Below are 13715 nucleotides of genomic sequence, written 5' to 3' on the forward strand. Positions count from 1 at the left end.
ACTGGAACCAATTGTGGCTTATGCCATATTTGGAGTCTCAGGTGTATCTTCTTGAAGCATCATTGACATTGTATTTATCGCTGATCCTGCTGATCTGTTGGCACTGATATGTGAATGTGGTTTTCTATATGTTTGTGAATGTTTGCATTTGTTTGTTTTTGTTCCCTAATTATTTAAATTGTTGCAATAAGGCAGGGTAAACTGTAAACAGAATTGCCCTGCGGGGATTAATAAAGTCGTCTGAACTGAATTGGACGGCTGACAAGAGATATAGAAAAACAAGAACATATTTGAGTCTTTCCATTACTCCAAATTTACTCAAATCAGCATGCAATTGTGCAATTATGTTTCATTATATGTGTGAATTATGTCAGTTGTTTGCATAATGGAAACAGGTTGTACAGCGGCAGCAGAAAAAACAGTAGTCTGGACATCTAGAGTTTCATCTTCCAAACAAATTAAAGCATGAACAAATATTTTCAAATAGAAAGGTATATATGAAAAATACTTGTGTTCAATGAAGAATGAAGTCTTAAAAATTACAGAATGTGTTGGTCTGTTAAACACATTCTTGTTATGGTGGAACAGGAAGAGGAATTGATATTAACATGTCATATATTCGTCAAAACATTGATTCCCCAAAGGTTGTTGCTTTGGGTTTGAACATCATACAGAAGAAGTGTTTGGTACATTAGCATTACATACATTACATTACATTTGGTACAAGCATTTTATATGTAAATGATGAATGAAAACTGGCCAAAGGAAGTGATATTTTGATCCGGAAATACAAAAATATTGTCAAAACAACACAGTGGATCAGGCAACCCCACTCTACCTGTGTTAATTCAAGCCAATAGTTTATTAAGTTTACAAATTAGATCAATTATAACCCCTTTTCAAAATCTAGAGTTAACAAAATGCTGTAGGATCAGAGACATAAAAGGCAAGGTGCGTTGATGTTTTTTTCAGGTCTGCCCTTTTAACACTCACACACATAGGGATGGGGGAGAACAACTTGTCTGACCTGTTATCTGCTAAAAGGCTCCACAGCAGCTGTTTTGGGCTGAAGGCCTTGCTCAAAGGCACCTCAGTGTCAGCAATGAGGCTATTGTAAGTGCTGCTCTGTCACTGTGCACGAAGCTAACAGCAAGAAAAACATGCAACAAAAAGTTCATTAAAGCGAAACACTTAATTTGAACTGAATATATTGTACTTGTATTTTTTTGAATCAACAGATGATCTTCACCTTCATTCACAGATAGTTCTTTGTGTACTTACTCGTGTCAAAATAAATAGCCAAACCCTGTGTCTGCAAATTATTTCTGACTTTTGGTTTGATTGATCAACACCACTGTTTTCTTTGTGATGGGCTGATATCATACTAATAAATCAGCTTATTCGAATAAAAGTAACCAAACAGGATCCAACAGGAAGCACTTTGACTTTGATGTCACAAGTTGCAGTTGTACAATTAAACTTGCTTTGATCAGGCTCAGACCACCCAACGTAAAGGCACACAGGGAGCACAATAGTCACAGTGTGCTCTGCTTATTGCTGTGTATTATGCCACACACACTTATCACTGCTCCAGTTGTTGCCTGCTGTTGGGCTTCCTGCCTGCAGCAGGATCAAAAGTCTGTGCAGCAGTTATTGCTCAGATTCAAAGGAATTGGGGTTATAAGTTGGACATCAAAGGAAGATTACATTTTTAGATTATATTTCATGGGAAATAAATATACTGTTTTAAAATGGGGTTTAAATGACTGCTTTAACATCCTCTGGTGCTTTGTTAGTTTCACTGAATGAAATGACGGCTTTCACAACATAGCCTTCCTGATTTGACATTGGTGTCTGCTTTTTCCATTTTTGGATTATGGTTACATTTGCTTTCAACCACAGGTTACCTCAGAAATCCAAAGAACACATGCCGTGCACAAAGCACAGTAAACAGGACAGTGTGTGAACAGGCCAGGTGATTCCTTGGCTTTTGTCAGAGTTTTAAAGGCAGGGATGAGCCGTGACATAAATGGGTTTGCCCTCGTCATCCTAATCCTGAAACTGATTGCTAATAGATTGTTCAGTGTTGAGCTCATGCTATCCTGAATCACACTGGGTCTTTCTATTTATGATCTTATGTACATAGCTCCACTATATTATAACCAGTTTCAACAGTAAAATGCCACGTTAATGTTTCAATGGGCTTTTTAACAACTAGTTAGAAATAAACACATACTGCCTGGAGTTATTGCATAAAATGCCACAAAATATTATTAAACATGTTCAATTCTCCTTTTTACAAGGGTACTTGGTAGTAAAAAAAAACATGTGGAATATTAAAAAATTGAAAAGTTCCTGTAAAATCTTGCAAATATGCTTAACAAATGTCACAAAATTAATATACTTATTAACAAACTGAAAAATATGGAAACACACAGTTTATAATGAATAAGCCTACATGTTATTAAGCACACACCAACATATTTTTGGTCCATAAACAAATAGATTGATTTTTAATATTGTTGTTTATTATCACTTATGCTGTTTTAAAAATCCTGTCACTAAGCCATCAGCAAATAAAGCATAACCAGCAAGGTAAATAGTTGCATAAAATACAAAGTCAATAGAAAACACTATCAATATTTGTAATGATAATAAAAGCATTTGTTGGTTCAAATGCGTCACCAGTTTAGGGCGTGCTTTCACAAAACAGTCTATATAGTCCTGTGATCTCTGTCTCTGAATACAGAGAGCATCACTGCAGCCACCTGTTACGCACAACAATCTCACTCCAAGAGGTCTCATCTAAAAGAAATGCAGGCTGAGGAATACAACCGTAGAGGTAATACAGGATTATTTTTACAATGTTGACTGGACGTGTTGTATGATTTCTCTGCAGATAATGAGAAGTAAACAAGAGGCATAATAAAGATGAATGGTAGATTTTAATAAGAATATCATTTATACTGTTACTTTCTGCTCAGGTAAGGAGCTGGTGGACTACATCACCCAGTACCTGAGCTCCATCAGGGAGAGGAAGGTGATTCCAGATGTGAAGCCCGGATACATGAAGGAGCTTCTCCCTGACACCGCACCCTCAGAGCCGGAGAGCTGGGACAGCATCTTCAGGGACATTGAGAACGTCATCATGCCTGGGGTGAGTCCATGCTGTCACAGAAAATACAATCAGTTGTTTGAAACTATGGAAAATAAATGATCTTCTCCTCTGTTTTTCTCCAGATGGTTCACTGGCAGAGCCCTCACATGCACGCCTACTTCCCAGGTCTGACTTCATGGCCCTCCATGCTCGGGGACATGCTGGCTGATGCCATCAACTGTATTGGATTCACCTGGGTAAGGAGACAAGTTGCACTTTTCTCCACTACACAAGGGTATGTCCAGAATACTTTTTTACAAGGGTGGCCCAGCAGGGGCACTTACTTCCTCAGGGGTGGCATACAGAATGTGTGCAGACATGGAAAATGGAGTCCCTGAGTCCCTGAGTCCAGCTCCTGACCGGGTAGATAGTCAATCATAGTTTATGGTATGGCACATTAGAGGGTTAGGGTTTCAGGTTGGGGGCTCATGCCACCACAGGCCTCTACATCTCTTTAAAGTTGCTTGGACATCACAACAATGGAGTCTTACTATCTGAATGGTTGGGAAAAGGCAAAACTGCATGGTATTGCAATATTTTGCTGGGTAATAATGTATCCATTTGGAGGGCAATAAACAATATTTGTGAATGGAGATAAGATTGTAGTAGTGTACTACAATTGCTAAACAGGAGCCTTTGAAGTCCTTCTGGAGGGTGTGTGGGTGCTTATTCTTTCTCTCATGGGGAAGTAGGGGTCAGAATGGGTTTCAACAGACATTTATGTGACATTGCATCATTTCCGTGGGACAGTTTCTGAAAGGATTGCTTCCCTTTTTTTGTAAAATTTGAATTGTTCAAAATACATCAGTACTGTCTGAATCTCACTGAATGAAAAATGTATCTTATTAGGTAAAAAAATAAATTGACTACTTCTTTTCTTTGGGGTCAAAATTTGGCGTCAAGAAATCACTAAGTGTATTTTATCATTATATCGTGTATGTCATAAAATGTTTACACCCCATGATATTGTGTCTTGACTGAAGTTTGGTTAAAATAGTCTGTTGTTCTGAGGGTTCCTACCTCTGCAGAATAAAGTATATCATTTGATTAAACAGGCCTCCAGCCCTGCTTGTACAGAGCTGGAGATGAATGTGATGGACTGGTTGTGTAAAGCTCTGGGGCTCCCCTCCTTCTTCCTGCACCACCATCCTGACAGCAGAGGAGGAGGAATACTACAGGTTTGAGAGACTTTGATCTATTTGTTTTAATCTAAAGTGTATATGATAACTGTGGGCTTATTATCTGTCTCTCCTACCTGACTCCTGATAGAGTACGGTCAGTGAGAGCACTCTGGTCGCTCTGCTGGCTGCAAGAAAAGACAAAATCTTGCAGCTTCGTGTTGAAATCGACCAAGATGTGGATGACTCGATCCTGAATTCAAGACTAGTGGCCTACGCCTCAGACCAGGTAAGTGTAGCTTCAGCATGTGAAATATCTTTCTACTAATTAGACAAAATAAAATGATGACATCATGTGCAAATACTTTTACAGGCTCACTCCTCTGTAGAGAAAGCAGGTCTGATCTCACTGGTGAAGATTAGGTTTCTTCCCACTGATGAGCAGTTGTCTCTGAGAGGAGACACTTTGAAACAGGCCATTCAGGAGGACAGGAGGAGGGGACTGGTCCCTTTCATGGTGGGTGTTTGACACTGACGGGTGGATGGGTATCAGGGGGATAAGGGGGTAGAGAGTTTATGAACAATACCAGTGTCTTTGTTCATGTTTTAGCTGACATCACAAACTGGGCAGAGTGCTTTTTGATGGAGCTGAACTAGCAGTAATGAGTTTAGTGCATTTGGCATTCATGGACATTTATTTCATTTTCAAGGTCAGGTTCCCACCTAGTGGCAACATGCTGAAAGTGTTTCACAATCTTTTACTGTTGGTGCATTTAAGGGTCAATCTCAGACTTCAAAGTCAACTGAAGATTGTCACTGATTGTTACTGTTTTCAAAACCGCCTACTATACTAGTTGTATGTACTGATTTGGCCAAAATGTAGTATGTAGTATGTGAACAAGAGCAAAATCCGCAGTGTGTCAAAAAGTCACTCAATATTTTAGTCAGTAAATTTCAGCAGATTATATTGTAACTAAATACATCTTAAAATCAAATAAGTGTCCATTTGATTTAATTTACTGTTTTTTTCCTGTTTACTGAACTGTTAATTAAGTTCTTGGAAATAACTCCACATCCAATATTTAATATGCTGTTTACACCTTTTATAACTACCTGATCATTCCATATATGAAAATAAATAGTTGCACTTTTACACTTTATGTGCTGATAATCCTTACATATGTTTACTCACTAGAATTACTCACTTTGAATCCAGGACTTCTACTTAACTATTTTAACATCAAAATATGGGTACTCTTCTTTTAAGCATATTTTAGTACTGAACAAGGTCGTCACTTTGCTTATCATGTCCTGTCCTGTGTTCTTTGTATGTGTGTGAAAAAAGGAGGGTGATTCACTCACTGTAAACCTTATCTATCTACACGAACAAATACTGTATCCTTGACCTTAGACTGCATACAGCTAAGCTTTTAACTTTATATCATACTGAAACAAAACACAAACGATGCTGACTGGAGGGTATAGCAATTCTCAAACTGCTGTATCATTAGAGAAACTACATGTGACAATATATCAAATTCATTGTGAAAATCCACAGTCTTATCACATGAAATAAGACTAAAACAGTAATATTCTGGCACTGTGTCTCTTGTTTCAGCTGTGTGCAACTCTGGGAACCACAGGAGTGTGTGCCTTCGACAATCTATCTGAACTGGGACCAGTCTGTATGTTTTCAGATGAACCCCCCAATAACATATTCTGTTAAACTACCTGTAGTTTCAAACTATTGTTATATCAAGGAGAGTTTAAGTCCTTGTGTTTACATCTTTTTCACAGGTGCTGAGGAGGGACTGTGGCTCCATGTGGATGCTGCGTACGCGGGCGCAGCATACTTATGTCCTGAGCTCCGCTGGTCTCTGGAGGGAATCGAGTTTTCTCATTCTTTTGTTTTCAACCCGTCCAAGTGGATGTTGGTCCATTTTGACTGCACAGCTTTCTGGTGAGTTATAACAATAAAGCCTTATCTAACTATATTTTAAAGAAGCATAATCTCAGCTCTATAGAAATGAAAGAATTCAGAGTAAACATGAAGGATGTGTTGGTTGGAGATGTAATTCAACTTTGTTTTCTCAGGGTGAAGGATAAATACAAGCTCCAACAGACATTCAGTGTTGATCCAGTTTACCTCAGACATGATCATTCACAGGCAGCCACAGACTTTATGGTATTAAACTGTCAGTTCTTCATCAAATGAAATATTCTGTTGTCCCACCAAATCATTTCATACAAAAACACTTTCTTTTCCTTTTCTCCAGCATTGGCAAATTCCTCTCAGCCGACGTTTCCGTTCCCTCAAACTTTGGTTTGTTATGCGCTCCTTTGGACTGAAGAATCTCCAGGCTCATATCAGACATGTAAGTGTTAAACATAACGTATAATAGAGCTTTTTCTTTGAGTTTGGGAATTCACATTCATATCTTTTTCTTCCTTTTTAGGGCATTGAGATGGCAAAGCTCTTAGAGTCTCACATCAGGAGTGACCCACATTTTGAGATTCCTGCAGAAAGGCACCTTGGTCTGGTGGTTTTTTGTCTGAAAGTATGAAGCACACATTCTCAGTTTATGCAGTAATACATACAAATGTGATTGTGTTTTATCCTTTTGGGGCAATATATAAGCTAATCATTGTTCAAATGTACAAGGTTTCAGGCACACCTTGTCCAAAGGTGAGCCACTGAATAAGGTTAACTAGTTTTATCAGGCACATGTGAAGGTCAAAGTAATATCATACATCAATAAAAGGCAGAAACCTTGAATGTGTGTCAGTGAAAATGCTCTTGTTCAGTTTGGAAGAAAGAGGGGTTTGGTTACTTCATGTTCTTTTTTTCTAGAGAGGAAACGCTTTGACCCAGGAGCTGTTGAGGAGACTGACCCACACAGGCGCCATGTACCTCATCCCTGCAGACATTCATACCAAACGCATCATCAGATTCACGTTGACATCCCAGTTCACTACAGCGGATGACATCCTGAAAGACTGGAACCTCATCTCCAAAACAGCTTCTACTCTTTTGTCCGAGACACCAGCTATGAACAATAAAGACCAAACAAAACCAGGGAAAGAAGAGGTGATAGGAGCAGGAAAAAAACAAGACTCTGACTTAGATGCAGTTGGACAGGAAGCTGAGGTGGAGCTGTGGATCGACAAGGCGTGGGATCAGTCAAGGAGGCCGATGCGCTCTCTTAGCTGCAACAGCGAGCCTCTGCCATGCACTTACATCGGGCCAATATCTGGTTACAGCTTAAAAACAAGCCCTATCACTGAAGATGCTACAGGTGCTCTGCAAACACAGTCAACAGCAGGACAAGATCCTAAGTCAAAGGTTACTCAGATGCCTTCAAATGTTCTGGGAAACCAGGTCCTGAAAAAGCTGACAAAGTTCTACAGCGTGCCTATTTTCTGCAACCAGTGGGTGCAGAGCAGCCGGCACCCACTGTGCTGCCCTGTGAAGGTGCCACATACGGCTCAGAAACATTTGTCTTCCACCTGCAGGAGGATGACCTGCATGTCCTCTTCTCCTGTGGGCAAAACAAGTCAATCTCAGGGTCAAATGGAAGCTGCCAATGCACCCGCACTCCTGTGAAGGCCCTGAAAATAGCATTAAGTTAATTCATTCACAAAAATTCAGCTTGAGATGAAAAACAATTCAATACCATCTGTCAGGATGGTATCAGGACTGCTTGTACTGGTGCTGAGCCAGTACAAGCAGTTCTATGCAAACTGAACATCATTCTGTGTGCCACTTCATTGAGGATACTTAACCCATTCTCATGTTTTAAAAATATATTTATTCAAAAGTATATTTAACATTAATTACATCTGTTGAAATGTTTCTGTGTACAAAATCCCCACAGCAGGTTAAGTGGGTTTTTTTTTGGTTTTTTTGCTGTGATAAAACCTTAATGTGCATCATTTATCATCATCTGGCATCCTGTTTGGTCTAAGAAATTAACTGTACAATTTGAGACTGAAGATCTGGTAATAAAATAACTCATTCAGAGCCTGGTGTTTCCCTCTGTGATGGCGTTGAATATCTCCTGAGTCATGGGTATGTAGCCATTGTAGTCCTCCAGGTAGAACAAAGCATCCCCGATCACAGCGGGGTTGAAGCCCTCCTCTCCCAGCTTCACCTTCATCTGCTTAAATGTCCCAGTTAACTCCAGCGTATTCTGCCAGGAGACATTTAATAGATATATAACAATTGCAAGACAACTGAAGTCGCATTGTTAAATGTTTGTTTCTTATGATGACAATATCACAGAAGGACTTTGTCTACCTGTATGCGAATGAAACGTGGCCGAGCATAGCTGGGGAGATATTGTTTCACGTGCTGGTATGCAGCTTTGCCATCAAAGTCCATGTTTTCTTTCAGCTTCAAGGCTGCCATTCCAATCCTTCCCTCGTGTCCTTATCAGTCAAGGTTGAGGGGGAAAAAAGAGGGTTTATTTCAGGATGAAATTAACAGCTCTGTTTCATAACATAGAAAAGATCAAGGATAACAGTGCTTTTTTTGTCACAAACTCTACATTTTTTTGTATATTTTTACCTTGATTTGCACATTTTAAAGTTCATGGGTGTGATAAATTAATCATTAGTAGTGAAGAGGTATATAGGAAGCTTTTAAAACTCTAAAAACACTTCAACAGATTGTGTGTGATGAGCAGCTGTGACTCCATTTGACCTTCTTTTCAAGATGCACACTTTAATGTACGGCCTTTCTGATAACTTTTCTCTCATGAGTTTGTTCTTCATCAAACATTTTTAACCATGTCATTATTACCTGGCACCTTCACACCGTAGACATTAGCCTCCTCCACACAGTCAACCATGAGTAAATGATCGGCCACCTCTGTGGTCGCCACATTTTCTCCTTTCCATCTATTTGAGGTGACAAAACAAAGACAGAAATATGAATCATTGAGCTGCATGTTTTTACTGAGCACTGGGAAAAATGTGTTACAACACAAATACAATTATAGCACAAATGAAAAGAAAGAACGACAAAGAAAAGAGACTAATTAAAACGTTCTGCTCTGGTTAACACATTCAATTTTACTGTGATCAAATTAAACACATTTTTCATCTTACTGTCTAAAAATTACACGCCTGAGTTGGCAAAGCTTTCAGGAATACTAATGACTTTCATCACTTGTTCAGTTAGTCAGATCTGCTCAAATTGTTTCCTTCACATACCTGAAAGTGTCTCCGATGCGATCTTGAAAGAAGACAAATCCCTCATCGTCTATCTTCAGAAGGTCGCCACTGTTAAAGTAAAGGTCCCCCTTCACAAACACATCCTTCAGCTTCTTCTTCTCTGTCTGCTGCTGGTTCTTGGCGTAGCCGATAAAGGGTGTTCTTTGTCCAATCTTTGCCACCAACAGTCCAGTTTCTCCTGAGGGTGAAAACAGCCAACATAGGATATGAATAAGTAACAGATACAATGCTAAGATAGAGCTATATATATACACTGTATATATGTACACTTTTGGAGGGAACTGGCTCACCTCTGGGGACTTCAATACAAAATCCTCTGGAGTCTTTGACCGGCTCTTCTTTCTCTGTGTCGTACCTTATGAGGGCGTACGGACAACCCATCTGAGAAACAGTTCAAGAATAAAACTCAGAAAATGAATTCTAGATATAGATATAGATAGATAGATAGATAGATAGATAGATAGATAGATAGATAGATAGATAGATAGATAGATAGATAGATAGATAGATAAATAGATAAATAGATAAATAGATAAATAGATAAATAAATAGATAGACCTGTGTTGTTTCCATTATCTACAGAGTATACTTGCACAGAAAACATAAATACAAAATATCCACACTTTCTGACAGCCTCACAGTATCTACCCACATACTCCACATGAACATGAAGGAAAAGAAAGTGCCACACTGCCCATCAGTAGTGATTTACTGTAATCTCTTCTAATTCATCAGGAGCAGGGGGTTCTGTGTCCTGCCAACTTCAAAAGTGGGTTACGGGAACAAGAGATTGGACCACCAACCCACCTAATGAAGAACAACCCACTCTTCCACTCTTGCCATAGCTGCCCAGAATATCACTGTTTTTGTGAAAGGTTGTCATGCTGAGAGAAACAAGGTTTTTCTGGACCTTTAAATGTAGACACAAAACAAATAAATACTGGAACCCTTCCCATAATGCACTAGCAGACTGATCTCCAGCATCATACCTTGTGGAGGAAATGCTCTCTGCCAATTGCTCCAATTTTGCCAACATAGTTGACGAAGCCCACGTTTCCTTCCGTGGCTCCGTAGCATTCACAGATGCGAATGTCTCCAAACCGCTGCAGGAAGTCGGCCCAGGTGTCGGCTCTTATCCCGTTCCCTATCGCCAGTCTGACTTTATGATCTCTGTCATTGTCTCTCTGGAAGAAGTCATTTTAAATTAGCGGAGGTAATTTAGTTATGTGTCTGCTTATCAGTTATATAAAGCAATGAAAGAATATAACGGAGTTGATCCAGAGTTTTACCTTTGGTGTGTTGCAGAGGTAGCGCATAATTTCTCCTATGTACTGTATAACAGTCACATTATACTTCCTACAGTCGTTCCAGAACTGAGAGGCTGAGAATTTCCGTTTTAAAATAATAGTGATGCCTAGAAAAGAAGAGACACAGATTTTAGAAACACAGTACAATCTCACCCTAAAAGCTCATTTTATGACCTTTAGGACTTTGAAATACAAATAGTGTTAAATCAGAGAGGACAACTGGCTGTTACTTGAGGTCATTTAAGTTTAACCTAGAATAAACTCATCAGAATGCAGTCTGGGTGTCAGGTTTTGTAGTTTTTATGATGCCATAATTCACCTTTTTCAATGGCTCCACAGAGTCCCATGAGAAACCCAGCGCTGTGGTAAAGAGGAAGGTAAATGTAGATGATATCGTTTGAGCGAATGCCTGCAATAGACTGAAGATAAGTTGCCATCCACAGCCTCTCATGGTTGATAACAGCTGCCTTGGGAAGCCCTAAAATATAACAATCAACTTAAAAGCAAGCATAGCATATTTGAAAAGTCTTCTTTTGTTTTACTGAAGACCTGAATACCAAAAATACAGAGCAAGATTTAAAGATTACCTGTGGTTCCTGATGTGTAGATGTAAAGTGCAGGACTCTTCATGTGAATGTTGCTCCTCAGCTGAGGTGACAGCGGCTGATCTGAGGCCTGCTTGATTTTGTCAGAGAGGCTTTCAATGCCATCCACATCACAGTCGTCTTTGAGGATGAACACACGTACACCCTGCTGCTTCAAGTCTGGCAACACCTCCTCTACAGCCCCCTGCAAGTCTGGAACAAGCATGAAGAAAGAGGAAAACAAATAATTTGTGATGGCTTCATGGATGACAGTGCAAAAGGGTGTGCAGGTTATTAAGATACAGAGTCTTCAATATATGTTACTACAAAAAATATACCTATAACGCATTTTTAGATTCGAGAGCATGGCGTGGGACACAAAATTACTATGGATGATGTTTTCTGTTTAAACTGTTTCTTGTTTTCACATCCATACAGTATTTAATTCTGGAGATAACATTTTACTTTTCAAAACATGTTCCTTTTTGGAGTCATACTTCCCCAGAAAGAAATGCTAAATTACTTTTCAGCCTAAAAATATTTTTGGATTGTGTCATGCGCTTATGTTGAAGAAAGCACTTTAATTGTGAGTAATATTGGTATCAGAATTTTCTTTAATAATCAAGTATCAGTCAGGTCTCAAATGTCATGCAAAAAACAGGGGTATCGCCAGGAATTCTGGGCCCCCTGATAAGATATCTCAGGGGTCCCCATCAGCACAGCCAACCCTACAAAATATAACATTGCTGCTATAATACTGGTTTATTTGCATTAAACAAACATGTTTAAAACTATCCTGGTTAACTGACTCAAATCTAAGCTTCATATCAATATTATTTATTTAACAATTTCTCCAAATGTACCTGCACAATATTGACCTTCAGACTGTCCACCTCTTTAAACAAGATTAATTGAAGCCAAGTGACTTGTTGAATAACAACAAGGGAGCATTATATGGTATAATCTAACCTCATGAAGTCAAATGAAACTCTGAAAACCTACTGTTTACTTTCAATCAGATTCAGCTACACTTGATGCTGTGAATATATGACAATTCCCCACTTTAGGCATGAGACACACATCTCCCAGAGCCATGTAATTCTGAACATTTGTTTATTAATTCAGACAATTTTAGTTATCTTATAGCAGTTATAACAAAATAAAAGCGTAGTAGAAAACACATTTTATTTCAGGCCCATTAAGGGTCCCCTCCCCTCTTGGGCCCTGGGAACTTAATATTATATTTTTTATATCTTATGAAAGAAGAGGAGAGTTTCATTTCTGCACGAGACTCCTGTACGATATTTTGAATGTATTACTCTCTGACATCTATCTGCATGATTGAGTCACAATATGACTGGTAGCTCAGTACATTATCACATAGATCTTCTGTTAGCTTCGCCTACCTGCACCGGCAACCAACACCTTAGCTTCGCAGCAGGAGAAACAGTGCAGCAGAGATTTGGATCTGATGTTGTAGTTCAGCAGAGATGCTGTGCATCCCAGCTTGGCCAGTGCGAACCAGGCCCACAGCATCTGCGGTTCGTTTCCCAGGAAGAGCGCCACGGTGTCTCCCTCCTTTAGGTGTGCGTGCGTGGCCAGAGCGCGTGCCACTCTGTTGCTTTCTGTGTCCGCTTGTCTGTAAGTGAAGGAGCTGTCCTCGAAAATAACAAACTTCTTGTTCGGATGCTTCGCCACCTTGTCCAGAAAACAGTCCAAAATACTGTAAAATGGTTTATTTTTTCTGTATTTTGCCAGCTTCATTCCAATTTGCAGTGAAGTAACTGTGTAATGTAAGTCTCTAAAAACATACGGGTTTCTCCAGTAAAGCAACAGCGGCAAAACAGCCAGAAGTGTAATGAGATATGCAATCATTGTAAAGAGAGGGAATGAGCGAGCTCTGCAGCTGGTAGAGTCCCGAGAAGTCCACAATTGTAACCGCAAATAACAACTGAATATAGCCCCAAGTATTCAAGTTCAGAGTTACGCCTCTTGAACCTTGAACCACTTTCTCCAATGGGCGTGTAACAAAAGAGCCAATGTGTTTCTGCGTTGAACTGAGTTCTCCTGTTACTGGTGTCAATAGAAATGCAAAATGTGTAGGCTACTTCTACAGTCCTACTTTATATGTCTTCAATATTCGTGTTACCAGAGCAAGCACCGCCAGAGACTGCACCAGTGTAATAATGACCTGTAAAGCTTTAACTCTATACACTCTCAGAAAAGTATGTTGCAAGAGAATCATGAGTCAGAAGTTATTGCTAAGCAGTGGCATACTCAGGCTGTTTGAGGGGCAGGGGCGCAAACCCCCAAA

General features: G+C 39.5%; 2 protein-coding genes across 2 annotated transcripts; one reads left to right on the forward strand and one right to left on the reverse strand.

Moving 5' to 3' along the window:
* Positions 1-2814: 2814 nt before the first annotated feature.
* hdc (histidine decarboxylase) lies at positions 2815-7879 on the forward strand. The gene is made up of 12 exons (XM_034680360.1): positions 2815-2842; positions 2985-3157; positions 3241-3354; positions 4213-4335; positions 4427-4564; positions 4649-4792; positions 5894-5960; positions 6073-6235; positions 6370-6460; positions 6552-6650; positions 6732-6833; positions 7127-7879. The coding sequence occupies exons 1-12, from the start codon at positions 2815-2817 to the stop codon at positions 7877-7879; spliced, it is 1995 nt and encodes a 664-aa protein (XP_034536251.1).
* Positions 7880-8066: 187 nt separating this feature from the next.
* LOC117809966 (very long-chain acyl-CoA synthetase-like) lies at positions 8067-13590 on the reverse strand. Its single transcript, XM_034679477.1, has 10 exons — positions 12808-13590; positions 11405-11614; positions 11137-11295; positions 10800-10924; positions 10500-10694; positions 9801-9891; positions 9490-9688; positions 9077-9174; positions 8573-8703; positions 8067-8465 (listed from the first exon to the last, which is right to left on the reverse strand). Exons 1-10 carry the CDS (start codon positions 13274-13276, stop codon positions 8292-8294), a joined length of 1851 nt encoding a protein of 616 aa, XP_034535368.1. The 5' UTR covers positions 13277-13590; the 3' UTR covers positions 8067-8291.
* Positions 13591-13715: the final 125 nt, after the last annotated feature.

Source organism: Notolabrus celidotus, chromosome 3 (assembly GCF_009762535.1).
Source record: "Notolabrus celidotus isolate fNotCel1 chromosome 3, fNotCel1.pri, whole genome shotgun sequence".
Classification (NCBI taxonomy): Eukaryota; Metazoa; Chordata; class Actinopteri; order Labriformes; family Labridae; genus Notolabrus; species Notolabrus celidotus.

Coding starts and splice junctions, on each gene's coding strand:
- hdc (XM_034680360.1), top strand. CDS start 2,815: ATGCAGGCTGAGGAATACAACCGTAGAG. Junction 2,843..2,984: donor TGAGGAATACAACCGTAGAG/GTAATACAGGAT, acceptor CTTTCTGCTCAG/GTAAGGAGCTGGTGGACTAC. Junction 6,236..6,369: donor TTTGACTGCACAGCTTTCTG/GTGAGTTATAAC, acceptor TTGTTTTCTCAG/GGTGAAGGATAAATACAAGC.
- LOC117809966 (XM_034679477.1), bottom strand. CDS start 13,276: ATGATTGCATATCTCATTACACTTCTGGCTGTTTTGCCGCTGTTGCTT. Junction 9,892..10,499: donor GAGAGCATTTCCTCCACAAG/GTATGATGCTGG, acceptor ACTGTTTCTCAG/ATGGGTTGTCCGTACGCCCT. Junction 9,689..9,800: donor TTGTATTGAAGTCCCCAGAG/GTGAGCCAGTTC, acceptor TTTCACCCTCAG/GAGAAACTGGACTGTTGGTG.